The sequence below is a fragment of the Mercenaria mercenaria genome, chromosome 17, assembly GCF_021730395.1.
Source record: "Mercenaria mercenaria strain notata chromosome 17, MADL_Memer_1, whole genome shotgun sequence".
Classification (NCBI taxonomy): Eukaryota; Metazoa; Mollusca; class Bivalvia; order Venerida; family Veneridae; genus Mercenaria; species Mercenaria mercenaria.
The window spans coordinates 11,643,681-11,668,254 of record NC_069377.1 but is presented as its reverse complement, the minus strand read 5'-3'; the positions used below and the strand labels follow the sequence as shown (position 1 = coordinate 11,668,254).

General features: G+C 34.4%; 1 protein-coding gene across 1 annotated transcript; it reads right to left on the bottom strand.

Annotated features, from left to right (window-relative positions):
- Positions 1–17,669: 17,669 nt before the first annotated feature.
- LOC123536864 (heat shock protein 27-like) lies at positions 17,670–18,780 on the bottom strand. The gene has a single exon (XM_045320350.2). The coding sequence runs from the start codon at positions 18,645–18,647 to the stop codon at positions 18,126–18,128; it is 522 nt and encodes a 173-aa protein (XP_045176285.1). The 5' UTR covers positions 18,648–18,780; the 3' UTR covers positions 17,670–18,125.
- Between the last annotated feature and the right edge of the window lie 5,794 nt (positions 18,781–24,574).

Below are 24,574 nucleotides of genomic sequence, written 5' to 3'. Positions count from 1 at the left end.
TCTTACCCAAACAATAATACATTCCTGTGCAAGTTACGTCAAAAACATAACAGTCATTGACCTCGCATAAACTATATCAAGTGCCATTATATGATTTTCGCTCTTCGTTTATAGCTAGAAACTATTCATAGTGATTAATTGTGCTTTTGTATAAAATTGTTTCTCATATTGTTGATGCATTTATGTAAACATGTTTCTTATGCTAACAGTGCATTCGTATAAAATAGGTTCTTTTATCAATAGTACATTTGTATAAAACTGGTTCTGTTGAAACATCATCAAATTCGAATAAAAAATAATAAGTAAGGGTAGATTTCTCGGAAGCACAGAGCACTAAAACACAGCCACAGAGCCACGCATTTGCATAGTAGACCCACAACAACAAAAAAAAAAGCTGTAATGGTAAAATATTTCAGACGGGTTGCTTCAAACATCCAAAAAGTACATATAAATTTATACTAAATATAGATGGAGGAGAAGGAAATGGTAAGGGGCAAAATTGGGCCGGGGTGGAGGTGGGGTGTGTGTGTGTGTGGGGGGGGGGGAACCCGAAAGGGAAAGTTGAACAAGGCCGACTATACAAAGGGAATGCCACGATCATTAATAACAGTCACACTACAACGTAAACCACAATAGCGTAGACACTCGTGTACCAAAGATAAATATCCCAGCAAACACACAACGTTAACACAACGTTGTGTTTTAGTTGTATGTTAGTTGTGTTATTTTACAACGTTGTGACAACGTTGTAACAACGTTGAGAACTATTCAAAGTAGTGATTTGAAATGTATAGGAGAAAGCCCTATGCAAGCAATGTGTGAATGTACTGAAAAGACCCTATAAAAAGACACACTGAGTTTTTATCTGAATCTTGTAAAATCTACAACGTTAGTACAACGTTGTGCAAACGTTGGGCTACAACGTTGTGTACGTAACAGTGCTGTAACGTTGTCACAACGTTGTTAAGTAACGTTGTCACAACGTTTTACTCAAGTTTGAATCACAACGTTGTTAAGGTAACGTTATATTAACGTTTTTACAATGTTGCCAATTTTCAGTGAAAGAGTAGTTATGAAAGTATATTCAAAACTGACAGTTGCCTAGAAAAGCCTGCCTACTAGTGGAGCTACCGAGGTCGCCTGCTCAGCAGCTGTCAACTGCCTCATACACGAACTGCTTTGCTACTCCATTATATACTAATTTTTTTCGCTCGATTGTGAAGAATAAAGCTTTGAGTCCGTTTCCGGGAAAACCTTCGTTGGAATGGCGTTTAATGAGGACGTTAACTGTCATGACCCATTATTAGGGTTCAAACCCACGTCTCTGTGGTAAGCAGCCGGCACCTTGTCTCCAACACCACCACATCCCTTCTGCCGCAAAACATTGCCAATTATATAGGTAATTTGTACAGCATATGCTGTATGCAGGTCTAGAATTTTCTCCTTTTTTTTATAGATATTCTGTAAATATATGTACAATCCATATAAATCTGAAGTCCAGAAGATTTTTCAGTATAAATTTATATAGACTGGTTGTATGAGATCTGTTTAAAATTACAATTTAAATCATAACTGCAAGTTAAAATGAAATTTTTCACTCATTACATTAGCATGTAGATCTAGATTAAAAACATAGAAATTATTTTATACAGATGGATCACTTTATTTTTTTCACATTTTCCAAAAATTCGAAGTTGTCACAATATTGACAGAAAATCACACAAAGAAACCTTCATATCATTCTAAGTTTAACCCCTGCAGTTTTGACTAAACTGTAATTCAGATATCGATACATGAATACACCCAATCTTTAATTAAATTTATTGACCAAAAGATGTTTAAATTTTCGGATAGAATTGAGCTTCTTCTAAAGAGCAGTTCAGCTCAAAGGAGAAATATACCGTACAAGTTCCCGAATATTACTGCGAGTGTCAATTTTTAGAAGAATATGCCCCCGGCCCCCACCCCACCCCACCCCCGCCCTATCATACCTGGGACCTACGCTTAAGCAAATTATGCATTTGTGAGGGTACATCAGAAATACTGATGACCTGAACTTCAAACTTCTGAAAAATAAGCTTGTTTCTTGAAATAAATTAGGTTATTTTAGTGTCAATATTTTGTTGTTGTTGTTGTTGTTGTAGTAGGTCACAATAGCCTAAATAGTTTCCCCTATATATTCTATATAAAACTGACCTTTTTCAAAGAGCTACCAAACATAGCTAGACCCATTTCAGAGAACAAACCCTTACCTCATTTTAAAGAGTTATGATAAAACTGATATAAAATGAGAGAAAAGTAGGGGTCATGTATCTCTAAGAAAGATTTCTCTGGTCACATTTACTTACTGTAAACTGACATCAAAATCACACTGCTGTGACCTGGAAGTACACTCATACTAAATGGAGCTTGACTTCACCAAATACAGCCTGCTCTCCCATTTTTCCTACCAAATGTCAACAATACATCACAATGAAATTAAACAAAACTAGCCTCAATTTAGATCTCTGTTGCCATGCCAAGTGAAAAATTAGTGTTCAATACCTGGCAGCCATTACGCGACTAGACCAGATGGCTCCCACGCTGGTTCCTTTAGTTTAGTTAGGCCTATAAGAAAAACTGTTTTTCTGTAATAGTCTCAATTTCATTTGTATAGTACCAGTAACCCATCTGCATGAAAAATACCAAGTTTCAGCTTGATTAAATCAGTTTTCCAGGTTTTATGGCATTTTCAGTAATGCGTGTCCCTGGCGCCAATTTTCCTTCAAAACTGATGTCGCGACATAATTTTTAACCAGTTCTTGTAGCCAGAGCTGGTTTTTGCCCTATTTCATAAATTTTCACCATAATTTGCAAGCAAATTACACATTAACACTTTGAAATATACAAATGTCCCCTCTGAAAGGTATAGATGGCATAATTTAGAGAGCAAATTTGCATTTTTAAAAAAAAAAAATACCCCCAAGACAGTGAAAATGTGATTTTTTGGGTTTTTTTATCCAATTTTTGCAGGAAAATTTCAATGAAATGCTCATTTTTTACCAAAATCTGACCAAACTAGTTCATTTATATCAATATCTGGACAAATCTCATTTTTGCCCAATTTTCTTATAGGTCACAATAGCCTAAATAGTTTCCCCTATATATTCTATATAAAACTGACCTTTTTCAAAGAGCTACCAAACATAGCTAGACCCATTTCAGAGAACAAATCCTTACCTCATTTTAAAGAGTTATGATAAAACGATATAAAATGAAGAGAAAAGTTAGGGGTCATGTATCTTCTAAAAAGATTTCTCTGGTCACATTTACTTACTGTAAACTGACATCAAAATCACACTGCTGTGACCTGGAAGTACTACTCATACTAAAATGGAGCTTGACTTCACCAAATACAGCCTGCTCTCCCATTTTTCCTACCAAAATGTCAACAATACATCCACAATGAAATTTAAACAAAAACTAGCCTCAATTTAGATCTCTGTTGCCATGCCAAGTGAAAAATTAGTGTTCAAATACCTGGCAGCCATTACGCGACTAGACCAGATGGCTCCCACGCTGGTTCCTTTAGTTTAGTTAGGCCTAGTAGTATTTCATTATGTAAAGCTGACTTCGTAGCGATAGGTTCGAATCTATATTTTGCATTAATAATTTCGTTTATTTTAATTTAAGTTGTCGAATATACTGTAATATCATTGAACTTAAATATTTTTTCGTAAATTTACTTTGAGTATCTCCTTCTTAAAAAGAAACGTTGATTCAGATGTACTGAGACCTGAATATCTGCATGCGCGCCGATGTTTACAAAAGGAATGTCCAGTATTTTTGGTGTCTTTCGGTGATACCATTACACATTAGAACAACTGAATAAAATCTCCTTTCAATTAACTATCGATATATCTGGTATTTTACGTAAGACTGAGGTAAGTACATATAAATTATAATACTTATACTCTGATCTATCTTGATAATTCTTAAATTCATTTTGGCGCAAATTTAAGTTATCCCAAGATTTGGGCCAAGTCAAGATTTTGTTGCAGATCAAATAACCTACATATGCGTTCGTTAACAGCAACATGAAATTTATTCAGTAAAAACCCTAAAGTCTAGTTTCTGTAAAGAAAAAAAAAAAGAATGCAAATTGCTGCCCTACCCCACCGACTTCCGTTAAACAAGAAACTTTCCATATAATATTCAGCACTGGTAAAGGTAAGTTTTATTTACCGTCGCTTTGTGAAACAATTAACAAAAGCTCTCTAGAGCTTTTCTGCGACCCTATATTAAGAACAGTTAAAACCAATTATACCTCACCCCCTGCAATTTGCTGGTACCCATTTACAGCTGGGTCGACAGAGGCATCGTGATAAAAGTGCCTTGCCCAAGGACACACCGCAGTGGGAGTAGCCAGGATTCGAACAGGGGCCTTCACCTCCGTAGGAAAGCGTCTTAGCCCTTTCGACCAATGCGTCCGCAACTATTTAATTTCTGTTTCGAAGTCTTTCAGTGCGTTCACGGGATCTACTTTTCAGATTATATTTACAGCACAACAAAACAATTTTATTTTAAATCTACAGACAAAAAAAATAAAAAATTGTTTTTATTTTTTAAAGGGGCTGTGTGGGGGGCCCAAATAAAAAAGTTGCCCAACTTCTTTTCCCAGTGTTATATTTTTTCCCGGTCTTGGGGATAAATTTGATTTCAATTTAAATTTACTGTTTTAGATTTAAAGATTGAATACGGGGGGCTTAACTGCAATTTTCCCTGTTTGTTAAAATTTTTTTTTTCTGGGTTGTTTCCCAAAGGGGACCCTACTTTTCAAAATTATGTTTTTTTTTTTTTAAACAAAATAAGTTTTAAAAACAGAGCTTCAGAAAACCGCGTACTTATGAAAAAAAATTTTCAAAAAAAACCCTGTTTAAATTAAAAAAATTAAAACCCCAAGGGATGTGTCAAACCCCCGGGTTCCGGGGTTTCCGAATCCCCTAGTCTGAGATTTAGCCAATCTGAGATCCCTTTACCAAATCCCCTAGAAAAATCCCAAGGTTTTTCAAACCCATCCGGTAATAGATTTCCAAATGAATAAGTAATAAAAACCTTTGTTATTTTACTGAAAAAAAAAAGATGTCGATACTCATCTGCAAACAAAACTTGGGGTGAAAAAAAAACTACAGATTTACTTTAATCGTGCATGTAGATACAAAAACTTGCATGTCATATTTAAGGTCATTTTATAAACTCATTCATGGGGGAAAGCTAAGTGGGGGTTTCTTTGTAAATCTTCGGGTTTTTTTACATGGAGGGGTGCGAATCCCTTTAAAATGGTATACCCCTCATCCCAAAGTGGACGGGAAGGTCGTACAAATGAAATGTAAATACCGAAACTTGAAATGTCAATTCAGGTGCATAAAACAAGAAAACAAAATTCAAGTCTAAAAAGCTATCCCCTTTTTCTTTTGTCAAGCCCAAAACCTTTTTTACATGGAGAGGTGGAGATACCTTAAATGGTTCGACCCTCATGCCAATTAAAACAGGAGAGAGGGACATTTCCATGTAGAACCAAGACTTGCATAATGAAAAATAAAAAAAGAAACGCATACAAAGAAAAACCAATTCAAACTGGAAGATATCTTTTTGTTTTTTTGTAAAAACCTCCCCCCTTTTTTTTACATGGAAGGTGGTGAATACTTAAATTGCCAAATCCTCATGTCAATGGGAAAGGAGAGGTGGTAAAAAGAAATGAAGATACCAAAAATTTGCAGTCACTACTTAAAAAGTCATTGTAAACAAAATTTAAAAGTCTGAAAGCACAGTAAAACCAATTCAAATCTGGAAATTTTCCCTGTTTTTTGTAAATCCTCGGGCCTTTTAAAAGGGAAAGGGGGGAAATTTACCTTAATTGGCCCACCCTCTGCCAATAGGACAGGAGAGGTGGAAAAAAAGCTGTAAAATCCCAATTTTTTGCATGTTACTACTTAGTATATATAGTTAACTAATTAAAGTCTGAAAGCTATAGAAAAAACCAATTCAAACGGGAAGAAAAATCTCATGTTTTTGGGTAAATCCCAGGCCTTTTTATACATGGAGAGGTGGCGAATCCCTTAAATTGGGCCCCGATCCTCACCCCAATGGGACAGGAAGGTGGTACAAATGCATGTAAAACCAAAATTTTGGGCATGTCCCTATTTTAGAAATGTCATAGTAAACAAATTCAAGCCCAAAAAGCTATTACTTGTTTCTTTTGACAATCCTCGGCCTGTTTATTTTGGAAAGGTGGCGAATACAAGTACCGAAATGGTATACCCTTTGGTGCAAAGTAGGACTGAAAGAGGGTCCAAATGCAGGGAAAGATCCCAAGACTTGCATGATTTTAAATCCCTTAAATACTTCATACAATATAAAAAAACAAAAAATTTTTTTAGGTTTTTCCCGGCCCCACCAAACACAGTAAGGGTTTTAAAAATCCCAATTCAATTGAAATCTGAAAGCATTTTCATTTTTCTTTGCCCAATCCCACCTTTTTACATGGAGGGGTGGCAAAAAATCCCTTTTAATGGTTCGATCCCAGGCCAGAAGGACAGAAGGTGGTAAAAAAGCTTTAAATCCCAAAGTTTTTGCAAATTTTAAATACCTAAGTTTGCCCATAGGGCCCCCCAAAAAAAAACCAACTAAAAATCTGAAAGATATCTCAGGTTTCTTTTAAATCCTCAGGTCTTTTTACAGGGAGATTTGGAAAAATCCCTTTAAATTTTCGATCCTCATCCCAAAAGTAACAGGAGAGGGGTAAAAATGCATAAGAAAACCAAGATTTTCGGGATTAAATACCTAATTTTTTGTCAAACGTTGAAAAAAAAATTTAAAATCGAAAGATATCACGGGGTTTCTTTGTAAATCCTCGGCCTTTTTAAAAGGGAAAGTGCAAAAACCCTTAAATGTTACGACCCTCAGGGCCAAGTGGGAAGAAAGGAGAGGGGTACAAATGAAAGTAGATACAAAGATTTTGCAAAAAGTAAAAAAATTTAAGAATGCCATACTTTTAAAAAACCAATTCAAATCGAAAGCTATCCTCATGTTTCTTTGCCCATCTTCACCCTTTGAAGAAGGGAGAGGGGCGAATACCTTAATTGGAAAGGTTTCCCCCTTGCCAAGTGAGACATGAGAAAGGGAAAAATGCATGTAGATACCAAGCTTGCATAAAGAAAAATTTTTAATTACGACATACCTAGGATTTTAGTCCCGTTAGTTTTTCCTAAACAGCCCCTTTAAATTTTAAAAAAATTTTTACAGCACATAAACCAAAAATGACCCAAAAGGAACACTTTTGAAAATTTCCCAGTAATTTTTGACCTTCCCCTTTGCCCTTGGATATTTTTTAAAGGGCAGTGTTTCAGAAAAAAGGGGAAATTTTAGGTCCCGGGACGAAAAGGAGGTTTTTCATCCCCTTCAGTGAAAAGCTCTAGTTATTTGAATTTTAAAGATTTAATGACTAAAAATTAAAACATTTGATACCATTAATGGCAAAAAAAATTTTATTCAATGAGTACGTTTTGTTTTTTTCTAAAAGGAACTAGGGGAAAAAAAAACGGAAGACCTGCATGCCTATCCGCGGGCCCAAGGGCTGGCGGGCGGGCCAAATTTTGAGTAAGTTCTGTAACGGGTTACAGGTGGGAAAAATTTGTTTTTAACATGTCCAGAGAAAGGGGATGGGTAGTTTGGGTAATTAAAAAAAAAAAAGTTTAGAAAAAATTGATAACATATATCATCATCATTGACAGGTATTTTTTTAGACAAACAGAAAAGAAAAAACTCGCTGGGGGCCCCCTTTTTCTCAAACCATTTTTTCCCGCCCATTTGTTTTTTTTCTAAAAACATCAAACAATCGGGAAACCCTTTTTAAAAGCTTTTTAAAAACCATTTGTTGTTTTTTTAATAGAATATAAGATTTAAATAAAATACATGTGACATGGCGCCTAAGGGGGATGCCTTTTTTGTGAAAAAAACGGCAATTTGATTACAACTTTTACAAACCCCTGTAATGATTTTTTTTCAAAAACTTTTTATGAGTACTCAAAAAACAATAACCCAAAAAAAAAAAAGCTGAAAGGGTACTGTTTTTTAAAAAATTTCCATTCAAAAAGGTGGATTGAAAAAAAAGTAGGGTTTTTAAAATTCTAAATTCTTTTTTTATTTTTTCAGTGTTGATCTTTTTGGAAAAAGTCAGAAAATTTAAAAACATTAAAAAAAGCACTTGCTTTTGAAGGGGAAACTAACTTTGGGACAGTTAAATGTATCTAAAGAAAAAAATGTAACTTTAGCTCTTGGGTATCTTCAGCTTTAAAAAAAAACTTTTTTATTTTTGGGGTTGCCTAAAAAAGGGCCCGCATAAAAATTTGGGTTCAGGTTTTTCTGCAGGATTTAGGGTGGGGTTAACTGATATAAAATTAAAGAACCAAAACTTTATCCCTTTAAAATTTTCTTAAAACAAAATTTTTAAATTTTTTAAAACAATTTAAACAAAAAATGTGTCTTTGCCCAAAATCATTCTATCATTGACTTGTTTTAAAACCCCAAATACTTTTAAAATCAATGAATTATATTAAAACAAAAAAATTTTTATTATTAAAAGAAAGGTGTGATGGGGGCGGGTTACTGCAGGCAGGGGGATTTGACGTCAGCCAGAGGGTTTTTGGGGGATATACTGTAAAGTCTTTAATGTGGGCTTTTTCCGGGGGGGGGGTTTAATTTTTTCAAGGGGAGTGGTGTGAAAGTATGTCAGTTTTTAAATTGAGTATGACAATTTGCTCAAACACATAACCAAAAAACTTTGAAGCGGTTTTTTGTTGACGTCATGACTTTTTTTTTAATACCAGGGATTGGGGAATAGGCCCATTTATTAAATACTGTAAAAAAATGGAAAAAAGTTTTACTGCTCGAAAAAGAAAACATATGGGGCCCGATCTCTGAAGAAATTTATGAAACCCAAAAAAGGCAAAAAATAAAAACCTACGTAGTGGGTTTAAATTTTTGATATTGTTTTAAAAAAGATCTGGCCTGTTTTTAAAAGGATCTTTTGTAAAAAAAAATATCTATAACTTAAAAATTTTTCAATTAACTCAAAAAATTTTCACGCTCCCTTTTAAAAATTTCAAAAGCAAGACTACAAATTTGTATATAAACCAAAAAAAATAGATTTGGGAACTTGGAAAAAGGGGTATAGGCAAATCTCGCCAACCCCACATGGCAAATGAATGAATCCGTTTTTGTAAGCATATTTGATCACAATTTATCGTCAGCAAATGCTTTGGGAAAAAAAAAAACTTGATCAGTGTAAAATGCAATGGACTTTTTTTAAAAAGTTTTCAGTATTTTTTTTCACAGGAAAGCAATGAATTTTTGATTGGAAGTCTGAGAAATCAAAAGTTTAAATTTTAAAATGGGCTCGATTCGGTTTATACCCCCAGTGTAACATTAAATAAAAGACCACGTTGAAAAAATTTACCCCAAAGATCCTTTTACAACTTGAGAATTGACCCCGTCAAAAATTTTAACAACAAATTGGAAAAAAAACAAAGGGGGCATTTTTTTTAAAGTTAAAATTTAAAACCCCCTCAACATTTCCCAAAATTAAAATTTTTATCAAAAGTCCTTTTTTAGCGGTTTAAAATGGGGCCCCCCCAACATTTCAACATTAAATTTTGATCATTGGGGGGGGAAAAACTAAAGTTAAAAACCCCGGCAGGGACGCCAGTTTTAAAACTTCAGTAAGCAAACTGTTGATTTTTACACGACTGACAAAACGGCAAAAACTTTGAAAAAAATAAAACCCCGCTAACACGGCTGATGCAAGACTCTCCAGTTTCCAAATTACTTTTCAAATCGCCGAATAGTGGAAACGCGCGTCTTTCAGACAGCTCTTTTTGTTGAGGGCCCCTTAAAGGGAAAATTTTAAAATTTTTTTCGCAAATCTTCACTCTGATGTGTTTTTCACCAAGTCCATCCATATAACCATGGTCAAGGTAAAACTTTGGTCAAAGGCCCCCAAAGAGTTTTATTCTAAAAAAACCCCTTCTTTGTTTAACAAAATTTAAACAGAAAAAACAAAATTAAATTTATTTTTTCCCCGCGTTACTTAAAATTTTTTTTTTCTTTAAAAACTGTCGAAGGGAACCATTTGAAACTTTGGGAAAATTGGTTTTTCCCCTTTTTCACATTTTATTCATTGCAATGCAGGTAACCCTGTGATTTGTTTTTTTTCAGAATTTAAAACCTTTTTTTTAACCGGGCCCCCCCGGTTTTTGTCTCCAAATTTTTCCCAAAAAATGAAAAAAGGTATTTTCTTCTTTTCAGTGGTGGGCCTCATTCTGCTGACCCAGGTGACTTTTAAGATTTTTTTGTTGACAAAATTGGGAAATTTTCGACCTTAAATTTTTTAGTTGTTTTTTTTTTTTTTTCAATCCAATTAAACCCCGTATCTTTTCAAAGGGATTTACATGAAACTAGACAAAAATTTATTGTGAAAGACCCAATTGTTAAAAAGAGGAGGTAACTCTATCAAAGGGTCATTTTCTAAGAATTATTGCCCTTTTATACGCCCGTTTGAAAAATTGGGGCTATTATGGGAACGCCCCTGGGGGGCCGGGAGGGGACGTCCCCGGGGGCATATCTTCTTCATGCAAGGGGGGATTTTGATGAAACTTGGGACAGTTTCTCACCCAAACATGAGACGGAGGTCAAAGCGCAAGAACCAGGGCCCCTAAGGGCGTTCAGAGTAAATTTCAAACCCCTGCGTGGTCCGGATTTAAATTTTCCAGAAATTTTAACTTTGAAAAAGCATGGAGTAATCTTTGTTTATATTTGGGAAAGAATTTTTAAACCCCAGTGAGAGGAGTCATGTGCAAACCACAGGTTCCTAACTCGAAGGTCAAAAAGGGTTTTTAATTTAATAAAAGACTTTATCCGGAGCATTTCTTTTTCTTGCATGGGTAAATTTTTAGAAGCTTGGCACAATGTTCACCATCAGGGGACGGAGTGGGCATGCGGGAAGAACCAGGTCCCTAGGTCATTTGGTCAAAGGGCACAATTGATGTCAAAAGGGTACAAAAAATGGAAAAATTTGTTGGGGCATTTTTTCTTCTGCCAAAAGGGGGGATTTTGATATTTAAATTGGCACAAATGTTAACCCCCCACGAGACAGTGTTTATGCGCAAAAAACCAGGTCCCTAGGGCAAGGCCCGGGCATACATGAGGCTAAAGTTCAAAATTTCCAAAAATAACATTGCCGAAGCATTTCTTTTTCAAAAGCTAAGGGGTTTTGATTAATTGCACAATTTACACCATCATAAACGGAGTGTTAAGCCAGGTCCCTTATTTTTGAAATTTCCCTTTCCTTTGGTTTTTTCTATAAATAGTTTTGGCCTAAAAAAAAAAATTTTTTGTTTCCGGGAACATGCTCAAAAAAATTTGGGTAGGGAGGGCGGGAAAAAATTTTTTTTTAATTTGTTTTTTTTTAAGGGAGACTTTTTTGGGAAATTAAATTTTTTTGGGGCAAAAAAAGGAACAAATAAGGGGGTTAAACCTTAAGCACATAATTGTTTTTTAAAAATCACTGCCAGGTTTTTAAAAAAAAAAGTGAAAAATTTTTTTAAAATTTTTTTTTAAAAAAATTGAAAAAAAAATTCCAAAGGTCATAAAAAAATTAAGGGGCGGGCCAAAAAATTTTGGGTAGGTAGGAAACAAACAAATTTTTTTTCACCTTTTATTGCAACTTTTTCAATTTCTAGTCGTATGGGAAAAAAGGAAAAACACTTTTTTGTAGTCAACATGCAAGATACATCCAATTCTGAGATGTTTTTTTTACCTGTCTCTAACCCGGGAAGAAATTTTTTGGGACTTGCAAATTTTTTTAAGGGGGGGGGGGTTTTTTTTTTTTTAAAATTAACTTCCCCTTTGTTTTTACTAAAAATAACTTACATTTTTAAATTTTTTTAATTTTTCCATATGGAAAAAAACCCAAAACCACCTTTTTGGGGTACAGCTAGATGTTTTTTTTTAATCGTAACTTGAGAAAACCCCTTTTCCAAAAAGTTAAAACATAAAAGGGTATTTCACAGCAAGTTTAAAGACCCCCTTTTTTTTGGGGGGGGGGAAAAGGGACCTGAAAAAATGAAAAAACAGTTTCCCCCTTTCAAAAGCTTAAGAACCACTAATCCCGAATTTTGAAACTTTTTCCGGGTATTGGACATGCCAAGTAGAAATCCCTTTTTCAGCCAACCTCCTTGCTCTTTGACTTTTACCTTTTGTCCCCTATTTACTTCTGTCAAACACTAAGCATTTTGGGGGGACATGCATTTTTCCTTTAAAATCCTCTTCCCCAATTCACCTTTGCCAATCTTGCAGGGTTCATGAAGTCTGTATTTACCTTGTTCCTGTGGGCATGTCATTGTATTAGATTTTGTTATCGTTTAACTACATAAGCTTTTGTATTTAATTAAATTGAATTATCGTTATCGTTAAACTACATAATCTTTTTATAATTTTAGACTTGAATTATCATATATTGTTAAACTACATAAGTTTTTTGTATTTGATGGATTTAAATAATTGTAATAATTAAACCATATTGTATTATCTAGGGGTGCGGTATTCCCATATACTGCTTAAGGGATTACTTTCGTTGTTTCTGAACTTTAACAAATATTTTAGTAAATTTTATAATTAGATCCTGAATTAAAATACGTAATTGAAATTTTGTTTTGCTTATTTATTTAAACATGAGCCGTCAAAAGTAGGTTGTATTTTGGTGGTTTCACAACGTTAACCAACAACGTTGTCACAACGTTGATACGACTCCACATTTTTACGTTGTCACAATGTTGTATCTGACCGCAACACAACGTTATGCCACAACGTTGTCGCAACGTTGACACGACTCCACACTTTTACGTTGTCACAACGTTGTTTCTAACGTTGTCACAACGTACAGCACAACGTTGTAACAACGTTGTCACAACGTTACTGTGCTTCCTGGGATACAACCAAGACTTATTGAATAACATAGAAAAACGAACAAGCAACACATAAGAAAACAGTAGGGCACCGTTATAGACTCACAAGCATGCAAACGCACTCACACAAGTAGAAAAAAACAATCGTGTACCGTCTTAGAATTCCGGCTGCCAAAACAAAGGGGAGCCACGAAAACTTACTCAAAGTAAAGGGGGAGGTGTTGCAAAAAGTAGCGTAAATGCAAGGGAAAAGAGGAGCAATGGGGGAGTGAGGTGGGGAAAAAAACCGCTAACAACAAACAAGAAAATATACGTAACAGACAATACAAAACACAACCAGTTGAAAGCAGAAAAAGAAAACAGAAAAAGTATCAATTTAAAATAGATCACAATTAGCTTTAAACTGAATGACATAAAACCAACATTACAATTAACATTATTCATTTAAGCTAAGTGCTTTCTAAGCTTCTTTCACAAATGTTTTACCAGTAATCCCGAAGAAGTTACGGATTCTAATTCTGCCGGGATTTGAACGAACGATCGTCTTGATGACAACCATACTAATGTACGTTACTACACTACACGTCCCTGATTCTCAATAACGACAAAGAAAGCCGTCACAGGGGAATGATGAAAGAAGGCATTACATAATAAATTCGTCTGAATGACTTTAAAAATAATTAAAACACATTTCCAGATGGTTGGTTAATTGAAATTACAGACATCACAGCTAATTTGTCTTAAAGTAATGCCGTATTGGTACCTGTTCTTCGCATTGCGCTCTGTGTTATCACATTGACTTATCATATCGTGTTGCAAATGTTTTACCATATTACATCGTTGTGCTTATAGTTGTGATGTATTTATTTACAAAACAGAGTACCTGTGAATATTTACCTGTAAAAATAACCTAAATTTCATTGGCCGAAACCGCTCATCAGTTTTCAAAATATATTTCATGTTTAATGGTTTGTGGGGTTTCCCCATTAAACATGACTTTCTAAAAAAAGAACTGAAGTTTCACGTAGTTATTATTACTTTCAAACATTAAATATGTTGCAACAAATGTTTGTTCATATAATAAAACAGTTATTGACTCTTGAGCCATTGAATATGATGTCGACTCGGTCAATATTGCCTTCTTCCGGTGAATATCACATTATATCCAATGGCTCAAGAGTCAATAATTGTATAATGTTAAATCAACAATAATGGGAAGAGAGTTGTACTTAATGCGGTAAGGTAGCAATCTGGTGAATATATAATACTTTTAAAGTACAGCTTGACAGAAAGAAGACTGTGATTAATTAAGATTTAATTTATTGAGACCAATAACAAGAGTAGCATGACCACCTAATTAAAGTCTATTTTTATTGGCCATTTTTCTTACCTAAAATGGTCTATTAGTGCACATCGAAAATAAGGCGGCACATCTTAAGCATAAATATAAGTTATTTGGACACCACGACAGGAAAGGTATATTACGTCATGAATAAGTGCACATTTTCAATCAACACCTTCAAGTGAAGTGCAGCACTTCTGTATATTTTGTCAGTAATATCTAAATTCCTTGGCTAAAATATTATTATTTTTTTAAGTTTTGTTTGTTATCGTCTTAAGAATTTAGTCTAGTTACATGCGCACCGTTTATGCAGAATAAATGCATTAAATCTGACTGACGATCTGCCAGCGTCTAGTTAAAGCTATCGATTTTCCTAAATGCTCACAGATATGCATTAGATGCAGAAACTTAAGTCACAATTGAAGAATCTAAATTGCAGACATAGTTAATTGTATTTCGAAGGACAAAATAAAAACCGAAGCCGTTATTTTATGAACATTAGAGTAGAATTGCTACATGTTCAACGGTATAATCCAGGGAAAATGGTAAGAATTTGAAAATATGTTTTAGGATATTTTATGTATAATTGTACGCAGTTAACTCATTCTGTCCATGAAACAAACCCATCGATTTTGACTTTGAGAAAAGTAGGCAAGTTCCATTAGTTAGATATGTCCGTAAGTAATAACGCAATTGTTATTTTTTTTTATAATTTGAAAAAAAAAATAACCCGTGGCTGAGGGGTAAAGGTCGCTGACTAAGATCATATACCTTTCACAGCTGTGTGCTCTAAATATCGCTTTGGGTGTTGAATTCATACAAGAAGCCATCCAACTGGCTTACGGAAGGCCAATGGGTACCCGCATGTGCCTGGAATAATGCCTTGGTGGGTAACCTGGGGTCTTTCTCCGCCATCAAATTTGGAAAGTGGCCATATGGCCTATAGTTTTGTTCGCTTGACGTAAAACCCCGCATTGGTACCTGTTCTCCACATTGCCATCCATGTTATCATGCTGGCTTATCATATCGTGTTGCAAAGTTTTTACAATACTATATCATTGTTCTCTTAGTTGTGATGTATGTGTTACAAAACAGAAAACAAACCTGTAAATATTTTGCTCAACGGTGGCACCATATTCAAAGCGTAATGTACGTTTACTTAAATGAAGCAGTATATATTCATTCAAATCATGTTTCTATGCCGAAAGCGATTTTATGCTACTCAGATGAAAAACGTTGACATGCTTATTACGATTGAGATTTATAAAATCATGAAATGTTTAAACGTTGTTTTACTGTCCTGATTACAGTAAAACTCAATGTTAAATCAGCAATCAGTGTGAAGAGATTTGTACTTTATTTCGCAACGTAGCAATCTGGTAAAAGCTTCTTTTCTGTCTTTCAAATACATTCTTTCAAGTCGGATACGCGAAGTAACTATGATGTAAAGAGTAAGGAATAAGCCTTGCTTATAATTGTCCCATTTTTCTCTTGTTTCTACATATTGTATTTTTATAGAATGAAAGTTTATAGATCACTTGGCTTTCTAAAATGTGCTAATGTTTTTGTTTCATCATGTTCATAATGTTTAGTTTGCTGTACTGTGCTGTTTCTAGTCTCAATATTTGAAAAAAAATGATTATCTATGTCGTGTTTTTCGAATATCAAAAGTGTCTTGCTTAAAATATAACGTATTATGCAATCACTTTCATGCATCGATTAATGCAAAATTAAGGTGGATAAACCGCTATTCTGATCAAATGCGTGAGACAGACTAAACACTAAACGCTCTGCAAGTATTTTCTTCTCCGACAAACATTTGATTGTAATTAGCAGATCTTCTGATCATTCACACATTGAGGCATTTATGTTTTGCACATTAAGGCATTTAATGTGTTAAGTTGTATTGTATAATTTTATTTTAAGTACTTTTTATTTCTAAACGCGATAAAACCTGAATTAAAACGAGGTAATAAAATGTGGAATACAACAAAATATTTTAGCTAAATTGTATCATATACTGCATCTTTTTTTTATCTGAATTAAGATTTAATTTATTGAGACCAATAACAAGGGTAGCATGACCATCTAATCGAAATCTATCGTGGCTGTATTTTTCAGTCAACACCTTCACGTGCAGCACTTCTGTATATTTTATCAATAATGTCTAAAATCCTGGGCTAACTGTTACTTTTTTAAAGTTTTGTTTATTATCGTCTTAAGAATTGAGCCTAGTTACAATCAGCACCGTTTATGCAGAATAAATGCATTAAATCTGACAGACGATCTATCAGCGTCTAGTTAAAGCTATCGATTTTCCTCAATGCTCACAAATTGTACACAGAATCTTAAGTCGCAATAGAAGCTGAAGAAAGAATCTAAATTGAAGACATATTTAATTGTGTTTCTAATGGCAAAATAAAGATCGAAGCCGTTAATTTTTGAAAATTCGAGAAGAATTGCTACATGTTCAATGTATAATCCAGTGAAAATGGTAAGAATTCGAACATAAGTTATAGGATATTTTTTGCATAATGGTAAGCATTAACAGTTAACTCATTCTATCCATGAAACAAACCCATCGATTTTGACTTTGAAGAAAGTATGCATTCATTTAATCCAGGCCTACTTAGATATGTCTGTAAGTGGTAAGGTATTTAAAATTTGCAAACATTGAGAGGGGCTTCTTTGGCTAAGGCGTAAATGTCGCTGTCTAAAAAACATTTGCCTTTCACTGTAGAGTTACGAAGTCTGTTGAGATCAAATAATCTGTAATATAGTTTATTTCTTTCTTCATAATGATACTGATAATTTCTAAGAAAACCCCTTTCTATCTAGGCTCGTCTCAAAACAGTTAGTGTCAGAGATAAGAAAGTGCTATTTGAGAGGATTTGATGTCAGAGGTATTTGTTTTAAAGGACTCTAACGACTGATGCCAGTCTATTTTCACTGCTGTGGGCTCAAAATCTCGCTTTAGATGTAGAATTCTTTCACGTTAGGATGCCATCTAGCTGGCTTACGAAAAGCCGGTGGGTCCATCCGTGAAATAATGCTCATGTCTGGCATCTGGGGTCTTCCCCTACCATCAAACGCTTGAAAGTCGCCATTAGATCGCCATGATTTTGATGGCGTGATGTTACCCCCAACCCTATACATATACTGGTTTTGTATTAAGCCCAGTTAAATATTTATGACTTTACGACTTTCAAGAATTAAATAAATTCTTAAAGATATCATAGTTTAGAGAAAGGTCTTTAAAAGGAAAAGCCTGGAAAGTATATTATATTCGCACAGGAAGAACAAATATACACACTTTTAACTCATAATTCAACTTTGTAATAACACATTTTTATTGTAATATCATATCAATTTGTTAATCTACTGTTTTATAAATATTTATACAAATTAAACATATAATTTATATATGAAAAACAGTATTAATAGATAATTTATAATGATTGATATGCATAGTTATCCTGACTTACGAATTTTATATTGTACAGAATCCATCCAATGTTATATTATCCAGGCACAGTCAGAGAAAAGTCACTTTCCAAAATATGTTTAATAACTCAAGCAAAAAGTCATAACATAACAAAATATGAAGCCTAATTAGTAAAAATAATAGAATTGAACAACTTAATTATAACAAATAATTCAACAGTACTTCAAATGAACTGGAATGCGCAGACTAAAAAAGTGTTTCTTCATTTTTAGAGCTAACTGAAGTTCAAGCACGGCTTTAAAGATAACAGTTTTTAAGTAACTGTGTTTTTCATAGTTTACAGTTTCTCTATTGGAATCAAGAATTCTCTTGGTGCTTCTACACTCGGAGGAGCTGGAGCTTCGACCTGGAGAACGCCGTCCTTTGATAACGTTGACGTCAAACGTAACGCATCAATATTGTTTGGAAGCGTATATTCCCTAGTGAACTCCCTGTAAACTTTCTTGCCTGGTGACTCTTCTGTGTGTTTAGCGTGTACACATAAACGTTTGTCCATGGTTTTTACGCTAATTTCTTCTGGTTTGAACTGACTACAGTCAAATCGAAGTGATAACTTCTTGTTACCGATGGGATCTGTTATAAACGGCCTCTCAACCTTAAGCATAGATGAACCTGTGTCCAATTTGAAGAGGTCCTTTTTAATTCTTTCCAATTCCCTGTCAAATCTCGTTCGAGAGGATTCAAAGTCCATAGATTTCCATTCATCATCAAATTCTTTCACCCAGTCCGAAAATAAATCCCTTTGACGATCGAAGAAACCAAAGTCTCTTTTAAACAGTGGTACTATATTCCAAGACATTTTCTCTTAAGAGTAATGTAACACAAATTTTAATATATCTTTAACAGTTTGCTTCTATTCTCCTAGCTTTACCGCAAATAAACTGTCAAACAAGCGAGTTATCTATCTGTTTTATAGCCGAGTAGCGAATGGTACAGTGACTGCTTGCGGTATGACTCACAAATAGCATTCGCTTGAATTCTCCTGCAGGAGCGTGATTTTAGTATTTCCTTGGTGATATGAATCACAGAAATTCTACATTTACTAGCTTCCTTCCTTACTAAGTCATTAATTATTATATATGCACTTTAACATCTAGGTCCTATTTTGTTAACTGATACAGTATGAAATATTTTGACATGTAGTTTTGTATTTTTGTATTTCATTGTACGGATAACGCATGTTTTTTTCGTGTTATAACGTCTGCAAAATCCCGAGGGATTCCGAAGATGTTATAACACGCAATGAACATGCGCTAACGCTATTCTAGCATAAAACGCGAAAAAAACTAATAAATGAATACATTCTCCCTCAACGTCATTAGATTTCCGTGAAATGCGCGGGAACATCTGAGTTGTTTTTTCACGTTGACGTCATTTCGATTTGAATTATCCGTTTTGGGGCCATAATACGTTTACGCTTTGCCGGAACGCGCATATATAAAAAGGTGTTATAACAGCACGCGAGCGCGAGAATCCCTCTGTTTACACACGTTTTCTCTCCTGTTAAAACACCCCCGAAAAGTGACAAGAACAGCAGTTTTATGCTAGAATATGCTATCTTACCTTATATTCAGAACACATTAACTAAATAAATCGAAAGTCACATATACATTTGAATAATATTGAATGTATCAGAAAAGGTCGATGTATAATATATAACGAACAAATGATATATCCACAACATTGATTTGTCGTTAAATACACTCATTGTCTGGATGCCCTCGTGGTATAATAGTACGCTTCTAAACGATTAAGAATGAATTTAATCAAGAGAAAGTCACTGTTTCGAATATATTTTTTCAATACTAACAAAATATCAAGGATTAATAGTTATACCCTTGACGACATCCACTAAATATTTGCCTATATTGTGTGGTTTTCTTTTCCAACACGACGCTATGACATTTGACGTACAAACAGTTATTTGTTGCAAATTAACACAGAGATTTTAAAATGTTATTTCGTAAAAACGAATACATTTCGTTTTTGAGAAATACATTTTGTTTTTACGAAATAACGTCTTGTTTTAATTTATGAAATACATTTCGTTTTTCACAAAATAAGATTTCGTTTTTACCAAATACATTTCGTTTTTACGAAATAATAACATAAGATTTCGTTTCTGCGAAATAACATTTCATTTTAGCGAAATAACAATTCGCTTCGTAAAATCGAAATAAAAAAGTTTCACATGTCACTTTACGGGCACCGCACAAACTCAATCACATGTAATTAACATTTGTTTTAAACAATTAACCTACATAACTTTATTTCATCCCTTTTATGCACATAAGTGATTATTCATTCAGTTGGTAAAGTGACAGTACAATTAATTTTAAAGCAAAAATTAGCAAGGTTTGTATGTATGTGATATTTCTATTTCATTACTATTAATGTAAATTAACTGTATGTTCTTCATATGCACAGTGATAGAGGACACGCTTTGAGTGTGTGAGGTCGGAGGTTCGCTCCTTGGTCGAGTCATATCTATATACATGCGGTTCCTTTACTTTACACAGCGGTAGAATAAGTGAGTGATTAAGTTAGTATAAAACATTAAATATATTGTATACGCTCATGTTGCTTTTTGTTTACACCTCTTTCCCTTCAAATATACCGTGTAATATTGCCATTATCATGCACACATGTCAAATGGAATAATAAGCAGACATTACTTATCTATGTTATATTGTAATTCTGTAATATGCATTGTGTCAGTGTCTAATTGGCAACCCATTGATAAGCAACAATAAGTTTAGAATCAATGGGAAAAGTATTCATAAAAACTTTAAGCAATTTTTCATTGGGAATAGCATCACGCCGGGTCATTTATTGGTCTTGTGGCGACTGTCTGATCATGATGTTGCAGGAAGACCCTAGGGACCACATCCGAGTATCATTTCATCTGTAGAGAAGACCGGCACCTTGGCAGAACCAAGGGCCTTCCGTGAGCCAGCTGGATGGCTTACTCACAATTTAAAATTCTATACCCTAATCGAGATTTTATTAAAAGAGTGGCCGTAAACTTAAAATCTTTGTATCGTTCCATTGTTATTATCGATTGAAATTTCGATATGCTATTTATTAATTCTAAAACGATCAGGTTTAATTCCCAGTCATACAAAAAAACAAAGACTGAGACTGTATGTTATTATGCAACACATTCGCTATTTGTACGTCATAATTATTACGTAATACGTCATAGCGCGCGGTGGAATAGAAAACCACACAAAACAGGTAAAATATTGGTGGATTTCTTCAAGTCTACAATTTCTTTTTAGAATCGCAATGATACGCCCCAAACAATGATTTGTCGTAAGCTAAAATAATTGTTTGGAGTTCAGATGCGTATTATTATGCGAATTATTGCATCACGAGGGCTGCGCTCTCATGATATATTTTTTTTCGCATCTGAACTAAAAACAATCATTTTATCCAACGACATTTTTTTTCGGATATGTTATTTCTTAAATAACTTTCTGAGAGTATGCTCTGTTGTAACAAACTGCTCTAAACGCTTTAAAAGATGTTGACAAAATATCAAGTAATATGTTGAAAGGTTCGATAAGTACATTATTATATTCATTGAAATTATTTTGTATCCATAATTTGATTAATCTTGATAGAAATTTATCTTATTCTTTCTAAATGACATAAAAACTTATGTTTCAAGTAAATATTAATATTATGAACGCCACGTTTTCGTTCTTGTTCTGTCACTTCAATTTTCAGAAACAGCTGGTCCGTCTACACATTTTATAACGCAAGCTATAGATTTGTGTGTTTGTTTGTTTTATTGGAATTTTAGAAACAGTGACAAAGTGTAGGTCATAATAAAATAAATATTAAGATTTTAAGCTTTTTATGGCAGAGGAAAACTAGGATGTACCTGGCCATTATTTCATGGACAGGGGTTTGGGTAAAGCTCACGGAATGTCGTAAAACTGTTGGACTGCATTCTCGCTTGAAAGAGATCTACATCTACATGTACATCCATTGCGTGGTTTCAGACACACTGAGTGATCCAGTAATGCAGAGATCTTACAACTCGGCTAAGGAGATCCCCATAAACCATAGATTTTTCTCGCAATCAGTTAAGTATAAAATGCAATTATTTGAAGGTTTGCGGTGCCAGGTAAAGTGTTTTATGACTAAATGTTGCATGTGCAAGTTGGCAACGTCTTATCAAAGTGTCAGCTTGCGGTAGGTATCCATCGTTAATTATATACGACAAGGTAAACAAAGTGGAGATATTTTAACATCTCACGTTCAATATTTTTTTTGGAAAGTCCACAATTCCAGTACATGCAAATTTCGTGTAATTGGAAATTAAACGGACAACAAGCGCAACTTTCTTCATGCATACTGGCAAATTATCAAGTGTTAGACATAGTTTTCATTTTCTGAAATCTGTCATTTTTTAAAAATGCACGGGGTTTCAATTAAGGAATGAGACTATTTAAGTAATTTAGTTTAAATATGAATTACATCTGGTCTGTGTGAGTGTTGAGTCTTTGAAAACACCTAAATTGATTTTTTTTTCGAATGAAATTTACTGAACAGAGTGTTATTACATACGGTTGCACTTCTGCTAACCTAGCATGAAAAAATGTTGTTGACGAATTCGCAGCGACTCTTGCACACAGTGCAACACAATGCACACCGCAGCACACGTTCCAGTGACAACTTTGAAAATCACTATTAAAACGTTGTACAAAAAAAAAAGAAAAAAAAAAGAGAACACTATTGTTGCAAATGGGACAGACTCAAAAATTCTCAAATATGATTGACGGAACTTTCGGAATAAAATAAAGAACGAACACAAATATATTAAATAGATTACTATAAAACAAATGCGATCTTTTAAAAGTACCCCTGCATTTCAATTAATTCTGAGGCAATAACTCATTTTTGACTGGCTCAAGGTCATATAACATACCAACCGATCAGACCGAAATATGTTGCCAAAGATTAATATAACAATAATATTTGCTGACATTAGCAGTCGTACCAGACAAAACTGATACAGGAAAACTATAGCTTATACTGGAATGAACATTTGTAGCACGTGCAAAGGAGTAGTAAAGAAATATATGCCCTTCAAATATTAAAGTACATCAGATATATATTGGTACAGAAAGAGAGGAGATATCAAAGTAGTGTTTTATGTAAATTGCAGGCAACCTTTGAAAAATTAAGTTCATATGTTTTTTATTACGAAGTTGCTTTCCGGAAAAAGTGTTTTGCATTTGTTTACGGTTTTTATCTTTTTCATCACTGTGTTGAAAATATCCCAATTTTAATGTTTATGGACCTTTTAATTTTATGCTGTCTGTGCATCTTTTTAGATAGTTAACACCTGCTGTCAAATGTCTGCAATGCACGATAACTATGCTATATATATAACGTGAAAAACTTGGTATCTCGAATTCAAAGCGATCGAGTGTTCTAATTCGAGATAACCGAAGTTGGACTTAAAATGAAATTTTGCGCTCTTGTTTTCGGAATGGGACTTTAAAATGTCTTCGAGATAGTAGGCATTTTGAGATATTATTAGTTCGATATATCGAGTGTCAAATGTATGTATGCATGTATTATTATACCAGGTTTATATAGCGGCCTTTTCATGATAAACACGTTCAAAGGCGCTCTACATATAGCAGACGCAGCCATACAGGGCGCGAGATTCATCCTTTTCTAGTACAGACACATAGTGATCTGACCAGAGGGACAGAGTGAGATAAAGTCCCCAGAACAGATAGAGAGAAAGCAGTTTAGATACAGGCCTGTCCGGCTGACTTAGCCTAGCTCTTTGCGAATGGACAGTCTGGATCTTTAACGTGACTGGTGTATAGCACCAGTACACGCGAATCCGTCTTTCCTGGGAAGAACCAGACTACAGGCCTCTTAGTTAGGTGGGAGACACTCAAGAGCATCTCAGAAATTTCTAGTGCCTGGACCGGGATTCGAACCCTGGACCTCTCGATGGACAGTCTAGCGTGTTCCCACTAGACCACCGGCCCACCTTATCCCCAAAGCCCCGGGTTAAGCAAATATGTAAAGTTAACGTGGTTCTAACGATTATTCTAACACGACCTGATTCATTTACCTATTCAACAAAGAAGGCTGAAAGTTGTGTTTTATTTTACAACAATTCACTGTTCTGACGTCATAATTATTACGTCATAGCGTCAAACGGCATAGCGGCGCGTTGGTAATCAAACCAACAAAAAACAGGCAAATATTTGATGGGCGCCGTCAAGGATATACTCAAAAATCCTTGGTAACGTGTTAGAATCGAAATAATATATCTCTTTTAGTGATTTTCTCTTGAATAAAATCATTGTTTGTCGTTCAAATCGTATTTATAGGTTATTAGCTTTGTATCGGGAAATATGCACGAGTTCTTCAACGGAAATATCGCGCGACTTTAGGAGCGCAATATTCTTCCGCTGAAGAACGAGTGCATAAACCTTTTTATTACATATGCATCTACACGTATAAACATTATGTAAATATCATAAATATGTTCAATTACCTGAATAGGGCTGACAATACTGAACTAAAAAGAAAAAAATACTGCAATAACACACACTGAATTACGTCACGCACCCGATATGAAATTCAGGCGTCATTGTATGGAAAAATATTGACGTTTCCGGTACCAGTGTAACTTAACGGGAAATAGAAACGAGTATGTAATAATATTATATATCACTCGGGCTG

What these genes read in the sequence shown, in the direction of transcription:
- LOC123536864 (XM_045320350.2), bottom strand. Translation starts at nt 18,647, where the DNA reads ATGTCTTGGAATATAGTACCACTGTTTAAAAGAGACTTTGGTTTCTTC.